This window comes from Psammomys obesus, unplaced genomic scaffold (assembly GCF_907164565.1).
Source record: "Psammomys obesus unplaced genomic scaffold, mPsaObe1.curated_primary_1811, whole genome shotgun sequence".
NCBI lineage: Eukaryota > Metazoa > Chordata > Mammalia > Rodentia > Muridae > Psammomys > Psammomys obesus.
In genome coordinates, this window is record NW_026596039.1 from 6,990,673 (window position 1) to 7,011,081 (window position 20,409).

General features: G+C 49.0%; 1 protein-coding gene across 1 annotated transcript in view; it reads right to left on the reverse strand.

Annotated features, from left to right (window-relative positions):
- The window catches only part of Tmprss4 (transmembrane serine protease 4), a 33,108-nt gene extending 14,614 nt beyond the window's left edge, over positions 1–18,494 (reverse strand). Inside the window, exons 1-2 of the mRNA XM_055622176.1 lie at positions 18,271–18,494; positions 2,696–2,729 (exon numbers count right to left, since the gene is read on the reverse strand). Coding sequence (XP_055478151.1) covers positions 2,696–2,729; positions 18,271–18,273 — 37 coding nt within the window. The 5' untranslated portion in view covers positions 18,274–18,494. The remainder of the gene's footprint in view (positions 1–2,695; positions 2,730–18,270) is intronic.
- Positions 18,495–20,409: the final 1,915 nt, after the last annotated feature.

Sequence of the window (20,409 nt, forward strand, 5' to 3'; positions counted from 1 at the left end):
CACACACACACACACACACACACACACACACACACACACACACACACGTCTGCTTCATACAGTGTCATAGTCTGAGTCTGAAAAGACACAATTGTCTCATAGTTTTGAAAGTTTTTGTCCCCAAATAGTGGAACTAATTTGGAAACTTCTAGAAACTTGGCAAGTTAAGACTTAGCTGGAGAAAGTAGAGCCCTGAGGGTACATCTTTGGGTGTCTACTTTCTCTGCCTACTTTTTTGTTTCCTTTTCTGTATCTCATTTTCTGCAGCATCACGTGAATTGCTCTGCCACTCTCTTTCCCGCTGTGATGGACCAGAACATTCTGAAACTGTTTCAGAACAGACCCTGTCTCTGTGAAGTTGTTTGTATCAGGTGTATTTGTCACAGTGACACAAAAGAACACATGAGGCGGTGAAGCATGACAAGGTTGGGAAAAGGTCTCAGTGGGCATCAGAGACAGGATCCGGATCTTCTCAGGACCCTTTCCTTTAGGCAATGAACTTAGGAGGTGTTCGGGGGGCCTTTCTCTCAAGGAGAGCTGGGCAAGAAACATGGCAGCTTCAGGAACCCGGGAAGCAATAGGGGGGCTCGCTTCCTTTCACCTCCACATGGCTTACAACTGCAACCTCTTTCAGCCTTTCTTTCAGTCTGCTTCGTGGGAGCACATCTACAGCTTCCTGTTCAAGATTCGACCACCCTACGTTTCCCATCCTCCCCTCCTTGCTTGCTTTTCCCCCAAAGCACTGATCATTTCTGACCTACTTTCCCGACACTTTTCATGTTTTCTGTCTCCTCCCGCCTCTCCCTTAAGTGGAAAGGAAACCACCATGGAGACGGTGTCCTCTGTGCAGTGCAGAGCCTCCAGTGCCTAGAGAAGAGCCTGTCCCACAGCAGACACCTGACAAGTGTCTGTAAAACGTGAAACGATCCATTCTCGGCTCTGTTCTCTGGAGCACATCCTGTCTGCCCTTTCCTCAGCTCTCTCCCTTTACGCTGCCTCAAACAGTGCTCTACCCACTTTCCTCTGCTCACTGGAAGCTGAGACTGGTGTGTCTGAGAGGCCAGTGCCCCCTAGATGATGGTATCAGTGACTGTCGATAAGAAAGCTCAAAGTTTCTGCTTCTCCAGGGGAGAGATTTAACTGGCCCAGCACTGAGGATGCGAATATGATATAGTATGGCTTGCAAATTGTTAGGATCTGGCACAAAGTAGGCAATCAAGAATGTTAGCTGGTCCTGTTTTTAAAGCTCCCACACCAAGTCTTCAGAATTATTCTGTTCCTGTGGTCACTGACACATCAGTATTTTGTTCAGTTATCCATGAGTGATTTGTTTATTGTACACCTGCTTCTAAGGACATGAGCTTGGCTTGTTTTTGTGGTTAGCGCACAATCTGTTGGAAGGAGTCACGTGCCCTGTGTCCAGGCCCAAAGCTGTGTCCTGGCTGTTCTCAGGGTAGACCGGCTTCCTTCTTCTGGAAGGGATGTTTCTCAGCAAGGAACTTAGCTAAAGTTCATAAACAGCCTCCCTGCTATTGATTGTTCCTTCTGTCCGTTTGTCCTGCCCATTGCATCTAGACACATCTTCTAGGAAGGTGGCCTTTACGCTGTCCCTTCCTTCTTGAGTGACACCAGTGGATCCTGTCACATTCACTTCTGGACTTCAGGACTCTGAATCTTCTAAACAGTGTAAATGGCCTTATTTTCTGAGCCAAACATATTTCACTGCTAGTTCAGCAGCACCACCCTCCCTCCAGTCATATGGGCAGGCTGGCTTTCTGATGTTGAATGACCTGAGTGCTTTCCTGACCTCTTGAGACTCAGGAGCTCAGATCCCTGTGCCCCCCCCCACACACACACACACACTTGCCCTCTGCTGTGGCTGGTTGGCTTATCTAGCCAGCCTGGTTTATACAGCCACCCCCACCCCTTGCAGCACAGTCTTCCTTCCCGCCAGGTGTTCTGGTTTGGCAATTCTTGGGTTTGTTCACTGGGTGAGGCACACAGGAAGAGCCATGGGAAGCTTGGCCCTCTTTGGGGACTCTGTGGTCTACCGTTACATTTAACTGTTTCTACTTGCTGAGTTATTGTGTCTTATCATTATTAACTTGTGAATTGAATAAATCATTTACCGTGAATGAGATTGGCCATTGTCTTAAGAATTTGTTCCCATTACTTTGTTCCCTGTTTTTTTTTTGTTTTGTTTTGTTTTTGTTTTTTTTGTTTTTGTCTTGCTGATGTATAGGCTGTCAGACATAGGTGTCAAGGACTTTAAAAAATATAATAGGAGGGGGTAAAACCCTTACAACTGGGAGGTTTTTTTATTTATTCATTTATTTGTTTCTTTTAGTTGGGAACCCACAGCTGTTTTCTTTCCTACAAGTAAAACACCAGTGCCCTGAATTCTTGGTGGCATGAACTCCACGTGGCCAGGGCCTAGGCTGTGCCACTGCTGCTACCCAGCTGATATTAAACTAGGGAGTTGCTGACCATTCAGGCCTGCTGGTCATATTTCCTCAGAGACCAGGCTTTGTCTAGATCAAATCCTGGGACTTATGAATACTTAATGCTTTCTGTTGAAGGATGGATGGATGGATGGATGGATGGATGGATGGATGGTGGGTTGATGTCACACATAGCATTAGCACGAGAGTGGCTTAGTAGCCGAGATTCAAAGGCCCCGGGGACCTGAGCTTACCATGGTTGTTCAAGGGTTGGTCACTCTCTGGCTCCTGCAATTAAAGAACAAAACGGCAAGTTGAGTGAGGGGACTTCTGAGATCTGGAGTAGAGATCCTCGCTTCCCAAGTATATTCTTCCTGCTACGTCTAAGATACAGGTATACAGGTTGAAATGAAAAATTCATCCCCACCCCTATTTGACCTAGCTCAACTGGTTTGCTGCTTGAAGGGGTTAGTTAGGGTCAGCAACCTCAGAAAAGATTGGTTGCTGACTGTATCAGTGACTACTTTTGTCAATCATTTGCTTATTTTTACATATATTGTATTCGTGTGAAAACTTGAATAAAGGGGTTACCTAAATGTCCAATAATATCAAAAGTTGCTCACTGTCATTACTCAATAGATGAATGTAAATTCAAGCTTCGATGAACTCTCTGTACAGACATCAGAATGGCCAAATTTAAAAACACTGACCATATTAGGTGTTGATGAGGACGCAGGACACAGAGCAACTGGGGCGTCTGTACTTGCTGGTGGATATAAACTGTAGCAGTGCTTTGACTAAGCCTGCTGATACTAAGTTGGGCGCAATGATACATATAATCCCAGCACCCAGGGAGGCAGTGGCAGGCAGATCTCTTGTGAGTTTGAGGCTAGCCTGGCCTACAAATTGAGTCCAGGAGAGCCCAGGCTATGCAGAAAAACCCCATCTTAAAAAACAAACAAATGATACAAAAATGATACAAAACAAACAAACAAAAGTCTACTGATACTAAACATAGGGCTGATTTATAATATGATTGGCTCAACATTTCTGCTGTGGGATACAGTCACAAAAAAGAAGTGCTTATACCTCACAAAAACTTAGAGGTTTCACAGTAACGTTGTTTGTAATAGCTAAACTCAGGAAAACCCCAATGGTGGACTAGCTAAATAAATTGTGGATTATCTACATAGTAGAGTTCCAGCAACAGATAGGAATAAACATCTCATGATCACCTTATCTAAAATATTTTTATTTATCTAAAATATTTTATGGGCGTTTTGCCCCCATGTGTGTCTGTGTGCCATCTGTGTACACAGGCCTGGCACCCGTGGAGGCCAGAAGAGGGCCCCAGACCACCAGTGCCCTTAACCAGGGAACCACCTTTCCTGCCTCTTGCTACTCTAGGCTGTCAGCTTGATTGGACTCAGGAATGCCTATGAGGAGCTGGGGAGATGGTTCAGTGCTTAGACTGCTTGAATAGGCACGAAGACCTGAGTTTAGCTCCCCAGCATCCACATCTGAGGCTGTGTAGCGGTACACACCTCTAACCCCAGCTCTGAGGAGGTGGGGAGAGAGGAATCCTCTGAGACTTGCTGCCACCTAGTCTAGGAAATCAGTGAGCTCTAGTTTCAGTGAAAGACTGCTCCTGTCTCAAAAATAAGGTGGAGAGTTGTTGTGGATATAAACATGTTTTTTGGTTTTAACTCCAGGTGTGGGATGTGGGACTGATTCAGATGGTCCACAGCAGCAAACTATTTGCCTCACGAGGGCTCTGAGAGGAGCTCTTTGCCAGCTGCAGATAGTTTAAATCTGAGGACTCTGGAGAGAGAACAAATAAATGCCAGAGCCCAGAGAGTGTGGAAGAGCTCCGAGAAAGAACAAGGCTGCTTCTGCTTCCCCCCTTCAGCTCTTGTTGCTGTTGATGCAGTGAGATGAGAAGTCAGAGATCTCCTGAAATGAGGATTGGACTGGCTCCAAGGCACCTGACGAACCTAACCAGCAGGAAGCAGCTAAGAGAACTGTGCCTCCTCTCCCACTAATCCTCTCTCTCCTACCTGGTGTTGGTGGATGGAAGAGATTGGGGTGGATTAGAGAGAAAGAGATATAAAAAAGTAAATTAAAAAGTTTTAAAAAAGTATACCAACAGAGAGTAATCAAAGAAGACATCTACCCTCGACCTCTGGCTTCCACATTCACACAATGCACGCATGTACACACCTGTCCACACACACAGAAATGCCTAGGATATGGTGAATCACACCTCTGGATATGTCTGTGTTGATATCTCCAGAATTGATTAGATGACTGGCACTTCACATAATGGACTAGTCAATTGATGGGTTCATAGCACAATGGCATTATCAGGAAACAGTGAAAGTTAGGGAGTTCGGGCCTCATTGAAGGAGTCAGATCATGGAGGCAAGTCCCTGGAAAGGGCATCTTACCCTGAACTTCCCCTGTGTTCTTTTTCCTATTCTAGTATAATAAGTGAGACAGTCTCCAAAACCCACCCCCTCTTGCCTAAGCACACGTGGCCAAGAAACTACCAGCTGAGCCCTCGGAATCCCTGAGTCAAATCAGTCCCTTAAATTGCTTCTGTCAAATACTTCCTCACAAGAACATCATGATAGTAACCAATGCAAAGCCAGCGCTCAGTGCAATGACGTGGATGAACTTCATGACGTAATGATGAAAGGACTAAACAAAAAAGCGTGTATTGTGCGATGACCTCGACGCGGAATCGGAAGGTAAAGTTGAGGGTGCGAGCGGTCAGAAGAGTGTTACTGCTGGGGAAGTGGGGTGGTTACGGGAAGAAGCACAATGGGTTGTTGGGGAATGCTGGGTATTGTAGATAGAAGCTGTTTGCTGCCCGTGGATTATACCCGGTAAAGCAGGCAAGCACAAACAACAGTCTAGTCTGAGATCCTGGGCATGTCCGAGAGTGTGGTCCTGGTTCTGCGGTGGCACGCATGCGCAAACACGTGCACAGGCATTTCCTGCATCTGCTCACCCCCTTCCCACGTGCACTCAGTGTGCACACGCCGCAGAGAATCAAACATGGGGGCTGCTTATATAAAAGCTCACATGCCAAGTATGTGAGTATGCCTCCTTTTTCTGTAGGCAAGGGTCAAAGGGAGTATGAGGTTCCCATTCTCTGAACCCCCTTTAATCTCTTGAGCAGCTCAGAACCTTCTTGCTCCGTCTCTTTCAGGCCTGGTAGAGGATGGGGAGACCATGAGCTCTGTCTGAGCTTTAAGCCTCTACCCAGGGACTGGCTTGCCAGTATTACACTGAGGTCACGGATGATACCGGTGGCGATGGGAGAGAGCTGCAGAATTCTATACATTTCCTATTGAGTAGTGAAAAAGGATTCTTCTAAGTGCGAGAATCCTAAGTTGGTTACAATGACATAGCTGGGCCCTGCCTGCTTTCATGGTTAAATGTGGGGGTACCAGTGATGAGACCGGGAGCTCCTTCCTGCTGTTCCTTTCCTCCACATTCAAGTCTGCAATCTGCTGGAGGGGTGCCTGGCTTTGCCCTTGGATGTCCTTAGGTCTTGGCTGGCTGGCGCAATAGTCTACAGGGCAGTATTGAAAACAGCATCTGCTTCCTACTGATCATGTACCTTTGGGCAAGAAATGAGCCTTCCGGTGGGCAGTGCCAGGCTCATACTTGGCCACCTTTTCCTGCCTGCCCATCCTCTCTGCTTCTCTATTTGGGTAGCCCTTCTCTATTTGGTAGTCTTAATTTCTCTGTCTCTTTCTGTTTCTTTCTTTTCATTTAAGATTTAATTTAAAATTAGTAAACAATAATTATATTGGTCTATTTTCTTGCTTTTGTACCCTTAATGTTAAGCATCTGGCTTGTGCCTACAAAAGACTGAACTGATCTTTGGCCTCTGCTTGCTCCCAGGCTCTTCTTGGTCATCTCCAGGCTGGTTGGAGGGGATAACTTTCATGATGAGGGTGAGAACAGGTCAGAGCACCTGTCCCTGTGCACACCCAGTCGGGAGTTAACAATGCCAGCAGCAATTCACACACAATGGGCAAAGTCCTTCCATTTAACTTAGATCCAGATTGAAAAGGACGGAAACCAAGTGTGTGGTCAGCACGGTGGTCAGCGTTAAATAACAGCTAAAGCAAACAGATGCACAAGGAATGTCCATACTGTTCCAAGCCCCGATCCAATAAGAGGATGATGTCAGAGACCAATAAGCATCATCCCGGCAGACTGGGACAAATGCCCAAACCAGACAACTGAGGGCTGCATCCATCCACTGGAGGGCCTGGGGAGGATGGGCTTCAAATAGAAAATAAACCAGAAGAAAAAACCCCACAGGGTTGGGGAAAGTCTGTAGAGGAAAGTGGGTTAAGAAGAGAGGGTGTCTGGATGAAGACAGAGTAAGGGGTTAAGGGAAAGGGTCAGAACAGTTAGGGAGGGCCTCTTTGGGGAGGTCACTTAAGGGACAGAAAGGAGCCAGAAATCAGGAGCAAGTGCTGGGTGATGGAGGAGCTGCATAGGAGCAGGCAAGTTTGGGGGGGGGCAGACATCAGAGGAGACAATTTTGTGTGCGTTTTGAACATTAAGATGGTGGGCTTTGCCAGTGGGCTGATGCCCTTGAACTTTGGGTAAGCAGGTTAGGGTGTCGGCTGAGATGTGGGAGGATAGAAGAGGTTGTAGGATATAAGAGCATCCATTCAATGATCCCATCAGATCATTCGTTCTTATTGACTCTACCTGTGTGTATACGCCTGCGGTAGTTGAGGCAGATAGGACAGATTTCTTCTGTTTTTTTACTAATTCAACAGGCATTGACTGTACCAATGATGGATGAGGAATTATGCTAGAAACCCAGACACAGGGGGAACAACGAAAACCACAAAATAATAATGTGCAGTCTGCCCCTTTCTGGGCTTTGGCTGCTCATTTTGAGCCAAACTGGCTCCTGGAGGACAACGTTTCCAGCTGCTGGCTGCTTCGTCATGGATGTACAAAACATTGTACTCATTTGCAAACAAAAGGCAGGAAAAGCGAGTCAAGTCAAAACTGCAAGTTATAATTTCACGGAACTGTGACTGTCCTGTTAGTCGCCACATCTAAACTCTCTCCTACAATGCATGAGAGAGTATCGACTAAACAGTGTTGAACGAGTAAATTAATGAGCCCATCTCAGTTTTAAGACTTGGCCTTGGGTCAGCCTTTAAGGATCTGCCTGTAAACCCAGCCACCCAATAAAGAAATTACTCTGAAGTAAAAATAAATGAACTACAGGTTATATCAAATAAAATGGAACATTGGCAATTAAATAACAATGGTAAAGTCCTAACAGGTTCCATGTAGCTCAGAATCTTTTTCACGAAGAAACAAAGGAAGGACAGACATGTCACCCAGGGGGGGATGGTGCTTATCTCAGCAGAGCGCGTTTAACATGGTTCCTCGGATATTAAGTAGGTAAAGTCAAGTTTTGTTAAATTAATAAGCAAAAGAGACTTACCCGCCTATTTCATCAAGGGCACGGGTGTGCATGCGAGAGGTGAGGAGGAATCTCATGATTATAGAGGTTACTCTAAGCCTTAGTTTCTTATGGACGCTTACTGTGTTCTTTAACCAGCTAATGAGTTTCTAATGACTCCTATGTGGATCAGTAGTGAAATGTTATCATGAATCAAAGGCATGGTCTAGCCAACATTGTGCACTCAAAGAGAAACCAACAGGCTGTCACCTGCCTGTGCTGGGGAGTTTGGGGAGTTTGACTTTTGTCCTCATGGTGCTCTGCTGTAGCCTTGAAATCTCTCATCTAGTGGTTCATTCTCTGCCCTTTCTTGAAGCATCTGGAAAAACATCTGTGACAGGGAGACACTGGAAATGGGAGGCTGTCAAACTTCCAGGAAGTGGAGATGTTGCAGATGATGGGGACCAGAGCCAGTGGTCAGTGCTTGAGGGCTGTGAGCAGTCGCTGGGGACCATCAGTGTCTGAGAGGTTCTGAGAAGAACAAAAGGAGGACCTGAAGGACAGGGCCACCCTTCTCAGCCCAGAATAAGTCCTGAACGGGGGAAAGAAATATATGGGGCTGAGATATGTGGGTACCATGTGGAACTCCGAGATCCCACTATACTCCACCATTGGCAGGTCTAGTAGTGGTCAAGGATACAGAGCTGAAAGGTCTCTAGAGACCATTCTGGGCCACTCTCCTTGAAGCCAGACAGAGGAGAGATACTACGCTAGAGTCAGCAGAAGCGGGAGGGAACATTGAATAGCAACGAGAGACCAATCATGGTTTCTTCTTCACCGCTGGGGATAGCTTTGAATTTAACCTCTTGAACTCATCACAGTTACCCTGGTCCAGTCCCTGTATAACCCGAGTGATGGCTCCGGTCTTTCTGCTTCTTTCAGAGCTGCTGGCTGAGCCAGGCCACCTGCTCTGTTGACTCAGACTGTGCAGAGCCCTGACTCCTGGGTCTGATTCAGCCAACTTAGGGCTCACCAGGAACACAGCGTTTGCTGTCTGGAATACAACTGAAGGATGAGAATCCCCAGACGCTTGGTGCCCAGGTGAGACAGGATGGTGGTAGAGTGGGTGGATGATTGAGGGTTGAAAACACTTGTCATTACTCGGTTAGCTCAGAGCATCTTTCTGCCTTGTTTTCCAGTTGGTCACTAGCAAGAGAACAGATTAACCCAGAATCCACCTGTGGAGGCTAAATATTGTTTTATCACTTGCAACATCTCCCTTTCAAAGGTGCTATTATGTTTAATCTCTGGGAAGCCTCCAGGCATTCCACTTCACAGAACTGAAAGCCAAAGTTCACATCCACAATGTGGCTTCTGTGGTTTTGAAGCAAGTCAAGGGCAGACCCAGCTCTCCAGGCTGGGCTTCTGGACTCCTGGGACTGCCATTTCCAGGCAGTTTCAAGGACCTGGGTGGTTAAGTGTCCTTATGGGGTACTGCACTCTTTTGAGTCTCTACCCTTCTGCAACGTGGTTGTCGCTTGCGCTTAGCCTGCAGTCGACATGCAGAGATCACCCTCAAGAGCTCCACAGCCCTTCCTTCCATGGTTGGCAGGCACAGGGACCTGGAAGTGCCGAAGCATCCGTGAATGGTAATGGGAGGTGCTACAGGCACCAGGGCCTTGGTGCCGGGAGCACGTTAATGTTACCATCACTTCTTCCATTTTCTACCACATTTGCCCTTTCTTAGTTGCGGCTCCTCCCTTCCTTCCATGAGTAGTTCCTGGGCTCAGCTGAGTTCCAAAATGTCAAATGGTTCCTTGTTGCCTCTAGTTCAGAGACGATGACCCCAGACCCCAGGCAGCTTTTGTTTTTAAAATTCTACAGAGAAGCCATGGGGAAACAGCTAAGGGGCTGCGGCTTGTGACTTGCTGTACATCTGGGATATTCCTCTCAGGTTCTGTGAATACTGGGTCCCCATCAAGCCCCTGGGAACTGTCTTTCAGAGGTAGTGAGGCACTTGATTATTACACACTGAAAAAGCCAGGGGTCCAGTAATGAAGGGACCCAAGGAACAGAGCCGGCCAGCTCCTTTGCCATGTTCCTCCTCTGCAGCACAGACATTGCCTGGCTCAGGGAAGAGACTAGTAGGGACAGAGCTGGAAGAGTAGAGTGAGGATGAGAGAGACAAGCCAGAGTACCAAAAGCCTGTTTCTATGGCTTTGTTCTTCTCTGTGGCAGCTTCAGGATCCCATGGGGAGGACTCTGGCTTTCCTTGATCTCAGAGGGAAAACCTTGGAGCTAAAGATACTGCTGTTGCCAGGTGATGGATAAACAGATCCTCTGAGGCTCTTAGCTTATATAGTTGGGTTGCTGAGACCAGTGACAGGGTGACAGGGGCACCCCAGGGAAGGGTGTGGACTGCTCTCTGATCAAGCCAAGAGATGCAAGGCCACTAGAAGTTAGCAGGAAGAGTGAGGCTTGCCACAGCTGTCTTGGGAGGGGGGTTCCGGGGAGCTTGCAGGGTGGCCTTAAATCACTCTAATTCCTGACCCAACGCTCAGTCCTACTGCCAGCAGGCACCTACTCCCTCCTACAGCGAGGCACTCAGTTTGGTGCCTTTATAGGGCTGGAAACAAGACTCCGTCTCTTGGGTGCCTCCACAATGCCAGGTAAGGTAAAGAGAAGGGGTTACTGAAGGATGCTTCTTCATCAGGCCAGGGAGGGGCTGCTGTGATACAGCAGTTTAAGGTGCATGCAAGGTTTCAGTGGCAATAGCCACGTTGGCTTTTGAGTAGCCCCTGCCCGGCGACTCTGTTTTCAGGATGTCTGCCTGGCAAAATAGGCTAGGCACCAGCTCTCACATGCAGAGGCAGTCTCTTTTAAAAGACGCAGGCTTTCTTTTAACCTGACCTCAGTCCAGCTGCTACGAGAAACCACTGTGCCCTGTAATAAACCGCATAGGTGCTGACCTGTTGGCAATTTGAGTCGAGAACCTTACCCCTTCCATGGTATAACAGCCCCAGAGCAAAGGCCTGGGGCGGGCAGGAGGTGTCAGGTGACCCACCTTTATCGTGCAAGCAGCCTGCCATTCAGTTCTGTCATCTAAGAATCAACCCTCCTATTTCGGCAGGACAATAAAAAGGCCAAGAGTGAGAGGCCTTAGTACAGGCCTCTTGGGAGGAGCTGACTGTGGACGCCCTGGCTTCCTTCGGAGGCTCTTTGCTCCAGGTGCCTCTGCTGTGAGCTCACCCTTGCACGTTTACCACACCCAGGGAAAGCAGCCCCTTCATTTCTGAATTCTTGGCTGTTCTATTTTGCTCAACTTCTCGTCTGGTCCAGGTCCACCTGTGCCCAGTTTCTCTCCCAGAAGGGTCAGGTGAAGAGAAAGTGGCTCCCTGATACCTCCCCCCCCCCATGTGTATGTGTCCACATAGGTCAGACAACCAGCCGGACATGGACTCAGCTCTTGGGCATTTGCTGTTGGAAGGGCTGATGGGTAGTAGAGCTTAGACGAGTCTTCTGAACAGTATTTACCTGAGTCAGGTAGCTGCCACCCACAGTCAGATGTTTATAAAAGAATTCCACAGAGTTGATTCTATCTTTAAAACAAAACAAAACAAAACAAAACAAAACAAAACAAAACACTTCCCTTGCTTATCCTGAATTGTCCCTTAAACATTAAGGGGTGGGTGGGAAGTGGTGGGAAGGGAAGAGAGAATTTGGTATATCAGGTCTGGCTCCTCCACCGAGCTGCCAAGCAATCCTGGGCAATTCCCAGTGTCTCCTGGACCCAGCTCCCTCCTTGGCAACATGAGGACAGATCTGACTTTCTGACATGGTTGAGAAACACTCCATCTGCTGGGTGACGCGTGCCTTTCTAAGCCCACCAGGGCCTCAGGTGGTCCTCTCATGATCTCACTGTTGCTTACTGTCTCCTTGGTTGATCCTTGAGGTCTGAACGGTCTCAGCTGCTCTGGTAGGGATGGGCTCTGCTGTGACTGTTCTTCCTGAGAGGATGTGCTGGCCTAACCTCAGTCATGTCACATGGTGTTCAAGTTCAAGGCCCCCTGCAAGGGCAGAGGGGAGCAGCCTGCTTTGTTCTGACTGTCTCAGGGATAACCAGCCTCTGGTGAATTCTTTGGCTACTGCTGCTGATTTGCCTGCAGAAGACTCAGTGACTCCTTGATGGCTTTCCCGGGAACTCTGAACTCAAGGGCCTATAAATAGTGTTCTGGTGGCGCTTTCCGGGACTTCACTGCATTATTACTTCGCGGTTGCATAACCTGGCACTCTTCTCTGACTTTCCTGCCCACTCACATAACTCTGAAAGTGCTCTGGAAGTTTCTCCTTGCTGTGAAGTGACTGTTAGAAGAGGCATCTTGACAGTAGATGGGGCACTGGCACTGGCCCTGGCATCCTGCCACCTGGGTCTGAACCCCACCTGCACCGAGAGATTCAATTTTATGTGTATATGAGAGAGAGAGAGAGATTGGTTTCTAATAAGTCTTCCTCCTAATGGGCCCCAAATATGCATGGCCTATAGCACATGACCTGGAGCAGAGTGCAATAACTCTTAACTGTAATGATACCATTTTATTCAATAAAAGAAAGGCACTGTTCAGGGGCTGGAGGCCCAGCTACACACAAGAGGCAGAGTTCTTGTGCCCGTGAGCAGACAGCCAGTTGCTGTTCTTAGTAATTACTAACAATATTTAAATAGAACCTGGCAAGTACCTGACGTAGGAGATACTTGGAGACTATTCATTATTAGCCGGTAAGCTTTGTAGGGCAGCTGGCTTGGATGTGACAGGAACTGGACAGCTATTCTGATGGCTACATAAGCCATAAGCCAAGGAGTCTGGCATCAGGAGGGCAGACTGTGGACCAAGAGCGTCTGCAGAGAGTAACCAGGGCAGTGAGGGGATCTCTCTGAAGACGAGGTAGCAGATGCAGGTCAGAGAAGCAAAGACAGAAGGACAAGCAAACATGGCCATCCAACTTATCTGAAGGAAGAGGCCAAAGAGGATTCTGAGGACAATGGGGGTAGCGCAGGAGCTCTAGATTGTTGCAGCTAGAAGCACTTCCTAGAAGTGTGTGTGTGTAGGAGCTGGGCCATGCATGAGTTTCTCAAGAAGACAGAGGCAGGTCACGATGTGGCTTCGAGGACTTCTAGCATCATTGGTTACTAGGCAGAGCCCCAGCAGTGCTGAGGTGGGCAGGCGAGGCAGGAGTGCGTGGGGCCACAGTTCTAAACGCTGCTGTTCTAGTTTTTCCATCTTGCTTATGAAATTCTGCATTGGGTTTCAGTAGGGGCTCTGAGGCCAGAACATACAGGCTCTCATAGGTCCTTCCCCAGGAGTCTGTGACCCAGAACTGCTGGCTGTTGGCTGCTGGCTTGCAACTTCTATTGTTAGGTAAGACTGGTCTGAGGCCTGAGTCACTCAGTTCTCTCTCTCTCTCTCTCTCTCTCTCTCTCTTGAAATTGCTGGTAGCCCAGGCTTGTCTCAAATTCATGGCAGTCCATTTTCCTCAACTTCCAGGGTGCTCAGATTATAGGTGTGAACCATTATACCTGGCCTGACTTTACATCAGTTTTCCCTCCTTAATGGTCACATGGCAATGTGGGTAATTTTTCTTGAGCAGACTGGGTGTGAAACTTTGTGTCAGCCTTCCTGAAGGTTTTAGTTGATCATGCCAAAGGGCTGGTGCATGTGTGTGTGTGAGTGTGTGTGTGTGTGTGTGTGTGTGTGTGTGTGTGTGTGTTGCTCTCCCACTATTCACCTCTGTGCTCTTTGGCATCTTGGGGAGGGTTGGAGTCTGCAAAAACCCATGCCCTCTCCCTCAACCTCTTGTGTTGGCGTCTTCACGCACACTTTGCTATAAAGTCTGGCAGCACAGAGGTAGTGAAATGGGGTACCAGAGTCATACAGTGGCTGGGGAATGCCATGTGCTGGTTCCATGGGTCTGCAACCTCAGGGAGACAAAGTTGCCTCTGGAGTCCCAGCTCTGCCTCATAGAGGCTGAGGGGCCCTTTTCAGGTCATTTGACTTCTCTCTGTCTCCATCTCCTAACTTCCTGGTCTCAGGGAGTCGGTATCTTACCCAGAGGCAGACGCTGCATGCACACCAGGATGACACTTGAGCCACATATTGTCATGTGACCATTAAACTCAAGTGCTGAGCTTCTGACATCAGGTTAGGTATGAGAAGCCTGCTGCTGTGACTCTCTCCTCGGGACAGGTCAGTGGGAATGCCTCTGGTGTCAGGGTGGCAGCGGGATAAAGGTGACCCAGTCATTCCCTTGATGAAAGTGCTGTGTTTGTCCCCTTCTTGGTGGCATCTGTGCATGAAGGAGGGCCTGGGTGAGGAGAGCAGTTCAGCCTGCCCCTGCTCCTTCTGGGCAACCTTGGAACAGAGGGTCTAGATCTTGAAACTTCTTCCAACCTCCTGGGTGTCTTTTTAGAACCTCATCTATGCTAGATGCTAACCCCACATGAGTAGTGGAGAAAATAGTACAGGCAGACAACAGTGGGAGAGAGTGAGACCCCAGCCAGTGCACCAGGCGTGGGCATCTCTGCCCCACCAGAGGGCAAAGCCCAGGCAGATGTCCAGCATACCCCACTACCAAAAACCCCTCTGCACCCTAAACAGGCCACCTCATGCTTCACCTGCTTCCTCCAGAAAACGTTCGTTCACCTGCCACCTAAGAATTTCCATTTGCACGTGGGTGGATTAGCCTAGGAAGTGGAAGGCACCCTGGACGCTGGCAGGAGGAGAGGGTGTTGGAGATTTGAGCTCTGTTTCCCTGCTGCAATCGGAGAGGCAGGCTGGGCGGTGCGGTTAAGTACACCGCAGGGCATTGCCATATTGTCTCTGTTCAACTCTCCAGGCTCCTGTTGCTGGGGTTTCCTAGTAGGCTCAGCCTGTCCTTCCTTTACCCTCAGCTTCTGTTTTTAGGGTCAATATACTTTTATTTCTGGAAGGATTAGGCACTTTTAAAAGTTAGATTTGGTAAGTTTTGCTTTCTACATCACGTGGCTCATTTATCTGCCGTTCACTCCTCATTCACTCTTACACAGACTGACTGACTGACTAACTGACCCGCTCGCTCGCTCACTCACTCACTCACTCACTCACTCATTCACTCACTCACTCACTCACTCACGGACATTTACCTGGGGTCTATTCCATCTTGGGCCTGTGCTGTCTAAAGTTAAGAAGATGGGAGACAGAAAGTGCACTGATGATGGTCAGTTTAAATACTTCTCAGGCCTGGGGAATTCACTGTTTTAGGGAGTCACTGAGAAGTTGAAGTGTTTTATTGAGGTTGGTATTTGCTTCTGAGCAAGATGGGAGGCTGAACAGAAGAGGTGCTTGGGAAACACGAGGCCTACGAAGACTCTCAAGCCCAAGGATGCATGCCTCCAGCTGTCCTCAGGCTTTGGGAAGCTTGTCTGGAGTGCCTGAGCCTCTTGTGGGGTCTGTTCTTTATCATCTCTCCTTTTACCATCTCCTCCCAATTCTGAAGCTCCTGTCCCTATCCAGCCCTCTCTGACCCCTTAAGGCTGAGCCCTGGTACGCTTGGCTCCCTACCCTGCCTCACAACAGGGTCAGAGTGAATTATGCCCCACGTGTGGTTGCCCGGTGACTCCCTAGATATGCTTGTTCCCACATCCTAGAGCATTTCCAGGGATAGTGCTGATGAGGCAGGCTGTGATATTGCACAAGGAACGGACAGAGCCAGATACCTGTGGTCTTGCCTGGTGGGAAACATGGTCCTTTGGAAGGGGGCCACTCAGTTGGTGGCCACTGGGGCCCTTCTTTAGCCTTGCTTCTCTGAGCTATGAGCCAGGGGGGCTCCCAGAGGCTGAGTTGCACCCTGGGACCTTTCTGCTCCCACACATTTTGCTCCAGCCATAGTGTGCTGTTCTTTGTCCCTGAACCACCATTCTGTCTTGCTGGTCCCATGCAATTTCCTCAATGTAGACGCCCTTCCTGGCTTCTCTGCCTGAAGAGAGCTGGCTCATCCTTTAACAAGTCTAAAGCAAGCACTCTTTCTTCTGGGATAGCTTCCAGCCACCCTGGGGGGATTTGCCTTGTTGGCTCAGGGGTACCTTGTAATCTCTTTGTGTGTGTGTGTGTGTGCCTCTGAGGCAGCACCTAGACATTGTCTCAACACCCCCACCCCTTGGCAAACAGCTGTTTATAGGCCAGGGTGGATTATTTCAAAGCAGCTGGCTACCTGGAGCCACAGTGACATCGGGTTCCCTTCCCCTGGTAGAGAGGCAACTAGGGAAGCAGGCATGAAGAAAGAGCTTTCTTGGTTCTCTCACCAGGCTGTCTATTGCCCAACTCCCAGTTTGCCACCCCAAAGCCAAGGATGACATCACCAGAGTGGAGGGCTCCTGGACTCTGTACTTCAGTCTGAGGGGGACCTCCACATGCTACCAGGCCCCTGTTGCCAGTGGGCTGCCACAGTTCTTCAGCCAAGCCCACAAAATACTTTGGGGCTGTATAGGCGAGAAGAGGAGGCAGCAGGGACCATCTCGAAGGGCTGAGACTGACCTCCGGTATTAACGCCCTTGTCATGGTTGGATAGTAATGCCCTCTTCTTTGGATCATGGTATGCTTAGGGATTTCTTGAGTAGCACTGAATCCTGGCCAGGTTGGCTAGTCAAGGGTACCTATGGCACATTCCTATCCAGGCCAAGCACTCTGAGTCTGCCCAGGGCTGGTGGTCTGCTGTAGCTCTCCCTGCATACAAACCAACAGAATAAATTAAAGGGAAACCATTGTTAAGAGGCAGCCCTATGCGGGACTTTGACAATCTCCGACAGGGAGAGGCTGGAGGATGGAGGGGAGGAGCAGGGAGGACTGAGCCTGGCTTTGGGTTACCCCAGCCTCTCTTGCAGGCTGAGAGCTGGGCTCATCCCGGCCTCATCAGTGAGAAAGGACTGTTACACACAGGTAGCTTAGTGGTTTGCTCAGGGCAAGAGTCTGGCAATTCTCTTCTACAGTCTAGCTGTCATGTTGCCTCCTTTGCTTCGTGACCCTGGGCCTGACCCTTCACCCATGCTGCCCACCTGCCTTGCCCTTCCTCAACAATACCCAGCTTTTATTCCTTGGTAGCAAAGGGGTAGGGTGAGATGTGGTCCTGGCTATCACTTCCTGGAGTGGGTTCCTTGTTACTCACAGTCTCTCATTTGCTCAGGCTTCCTGGTTTGCAGACATTCTATTCTCATACGCTGGTTCGTTCAGCCTCTCCACGCACCCTGTGTGCCAGAGGTTTCATGAACCACACTGTTTCCCTTCAACAGGGGGAGGGAATGAGTTGAGACCCAGTGAAATGAAAGTCTCAAGACCTCACTGAGAGCTAGGCCCTTGGTCTTGGGTTGTCCATCCGGCTTTGTTCCTGTTGGCTGCCTCAGAAAGAGCTCCTTTTTTAGCAGCTCCTTCAAGAAGCCACCCAGGGCTTCTCAGTACCACTCAGCAGTTGTTCACAGTCAGAAGGCTGGCACTGCTCCTTGCCTGGCCCCAGTGGCCACCACTGGCCCCAGTTGGGGGGCACCTCTGCACAGGACCTCCTTTGATGGGGTAGCAGGTACTTCATTTCCAGCCCTGGTCAAGTATAGGCAAGGCAGCTCCTGGCACTGTGCCCTCAGCTGGGCCTTAGCATTTTGCCAGTCTTTTTACTGGAGGGTCATTGGAAGTGTTGGGGGTAGCACATACCCTTTTTTCGGGGGGGGGGAAGCTCCTTACTCCAACCTTTTTGTTTTAGTGCTTGAGCAATTGCTTAGTATTAGCAAATCAACAATAACAGTCTCCCACCTTAGGCCTGGTGATTATCTTTTCCCCTTCCTGGTCCTCAGTTATCCCCCTTGAAAGGACAAGACAGCAGCAAAAAATGTTGTAGATACTCATGGAGGAAAGTATTAAAAAGACCAAAAGGAAGAGCCCCACAAACACTCCTGATGGTTTTGGGACATCTCTTTACTGTTTTCTCTTAAAAGGACAGGAATCATTTCTCTTAGGGACTGTCCAAGGGCTGCTGTGGCACCCAAAGTAGGCCTTGCCTTACCATGACATCCTCCAGCAAACACACCCAATACAGTATGCAAAGAAATAAACATGATTTAGAAGCAACTGGTGGACAAAGACAGCCCTGACTTCTGTGCCCACCTTCAAAGATGGCTAATGGTGAGCGAGAGGAGAGCTGACGGGAGCAAGAGGCTGGGAGTAGAGGCGATTTGATTGTGACCTCATTTTTAACCTAGAAGGTGTCATAACATCCTCAGGTAATGGCCCCACAGGTTACTTGACCGGCCCTTTATGGGCAGTTGCCCTCCCGAGCCTGAGGGCCCCTATACTTACTTACCATGCTGTTTCGGTAATCCTTCCAATTTTCTCACAGCCTGGAGCTTGATCTGTGTGACCCAAGGTGGCAGGAGGGAGTCCTCAAATAAGCCTCATGAGCCAGCAGCTCAGAGAGCCCTGGTCAGCACTGGCCAGAGGGGGCCCAAGGGCAAGGCTGGTCTCGCTGTTTGACGGCCAGCATTCTTTTCCTCTTTCTTCCCAAGACAGCTCCCTCCTGCCACTGTATCTAGGAGTGACTTGGGGACTGTGGGGCTGTTCAGTTACTACAACCCAACCAGTGAAGTTGCCAAACTGGAATGATTATGAATCTTGTAACCTGACACCCAGTTGTAGGGGCTGGGACAACACCTGGAGTCATTCATAGGCCTCAGAACTGGTGACACACCTAAAGTGTTGCAAAAGCCTACTGGATTGAAGGCCTTTCATCCAACCAGGAGAACAGGAGGGCTGGAGGGCAGGCATTGGGTTGGGCTAGGTAATGACAGAACACTCTTTCTCTTTCTCTCCCTTCTGGTTGTTTGACTTCTCACCGTTGGGACGCTTTTGATTGGGGTTGCAGAGAGTTCGGTGTGGGGCTAAAGAACAGCCTACCTGAGCTATCCCTTTCAAATAGTTCGCTGTTTGAAATTCATCAGTGTGCTACAGCTAGGGCCAGGTCCTCTCCTCCAAGGCTCATTTCTGATTCATGCTCTGTCACATAGGATGGCTGGAACCATCCCAGGCCAAGGCTGTATTAAATGGAACCTTGGGATCAGCCCATACAGCTGAAAGGGACCTGGACACATGGAATTCCTGGGGCAAAATCTACCATCACATACAACTTAAAAATGTAGATAGCATTCTGCTTCACATCTGATTCTCCTGGGAGAACAGTAGGATGTATTTCTTGGCTCCCCCACTTAGCAGTGTGTTTCTATGCTCCGTCTCTTTAATTCTCATAGTCTGTCAAGGGTGATTAAAAAGTTTCTGATAGAAAAACAGTGATGGTTAGAGCCTGGGTCCTCTGCTACTTCCAGACAGGCAAATGGGCTGCTATTCTGATATCATAGAGGTACCGGGACACTCTGCATACATGGTTGGGCTGGATGGCTCTCACTGCTGAGTACCAGTGGTCTCATCTAAGACCAACCCACAGGGTCTTCAGGGCTTTCCGAATCCACAAGGCTCTCACTCTTCCCCAACCCAGAGCAGAGACCTTTAGAGCAGGAAGTTTGAGGTAAGGGGATGACTTGAGTAGAGAGGCTCCTCCTTTTCAAAGGAGAATTTCAGCAGTGGGGCAATGTGGGGGTGGGGCGGCCACTCGCAAGCCAGGCCTTCCTTGTTTGGTTCCTGCTGGTGCCAGGATAAACATCTGACTTATATGTTTCTGTTTCCTCACCAGTGCTCAGGTGAACCAGGAAGGAGGCAGCTGCCTGAGCAGGACTGCTGTAGGGCAGGGCTGATGGCAGGGTGATTGCTCAGCACACCCCACTCTGGCGTTGGCCCCGGCTCCCAGATGATTCTGGAAACCCATGCAGAGGCCTGGGAAGGAGACGCTGGGGCAGGGCTGGGCAGGCTGCTGTGGCACGAAAGGGAGGAAAATGCACAGCTTAGAGATGGAGGCACAACTAATCTACAACTCCATCTTCAGTGGGAGGTCTCAGCCTTTTTTGGGAGGTGTAGGTATGAGTATGGGTAGGGTACAGGGTCTCCTGTAGCTCAGGCTGGCCTCTAACTCACTGTTTTAGCCCAGGATATAAGACTTCAGCTCTCTGTGCCTCTACCTCCTGAATACTGAGAATAAGGAGTGCATCATAACTTTAGGCTTATGCAGTGCTGGGGATTGAACCTAGGGCTTTGAAAATGATAGGTAATTTCCCTAACGGAGCTACACCCCAACCCCTGCTCCCCATTTTAGATTTTCTTTCTGCTTTTCCCTCTTCCTCTCTTACCTCTGACTTCTTATGTATCTTTGTCTGTCTTTCTTCCTTCCTTCCTTCCTTCCTTCCTTCCTTCCTTCCTTCCTTCCTTCCTTCCTTCCTTCCTTTCTTTCTTTCTTTCTTTCTTTCTTTCTTTCTTTCTTTCTTTCTTTCTCTTTCAACAGTTTCCTCTTCCTTCTCCTTTCTCCTCCTTTACACACACACACACACACACACACACA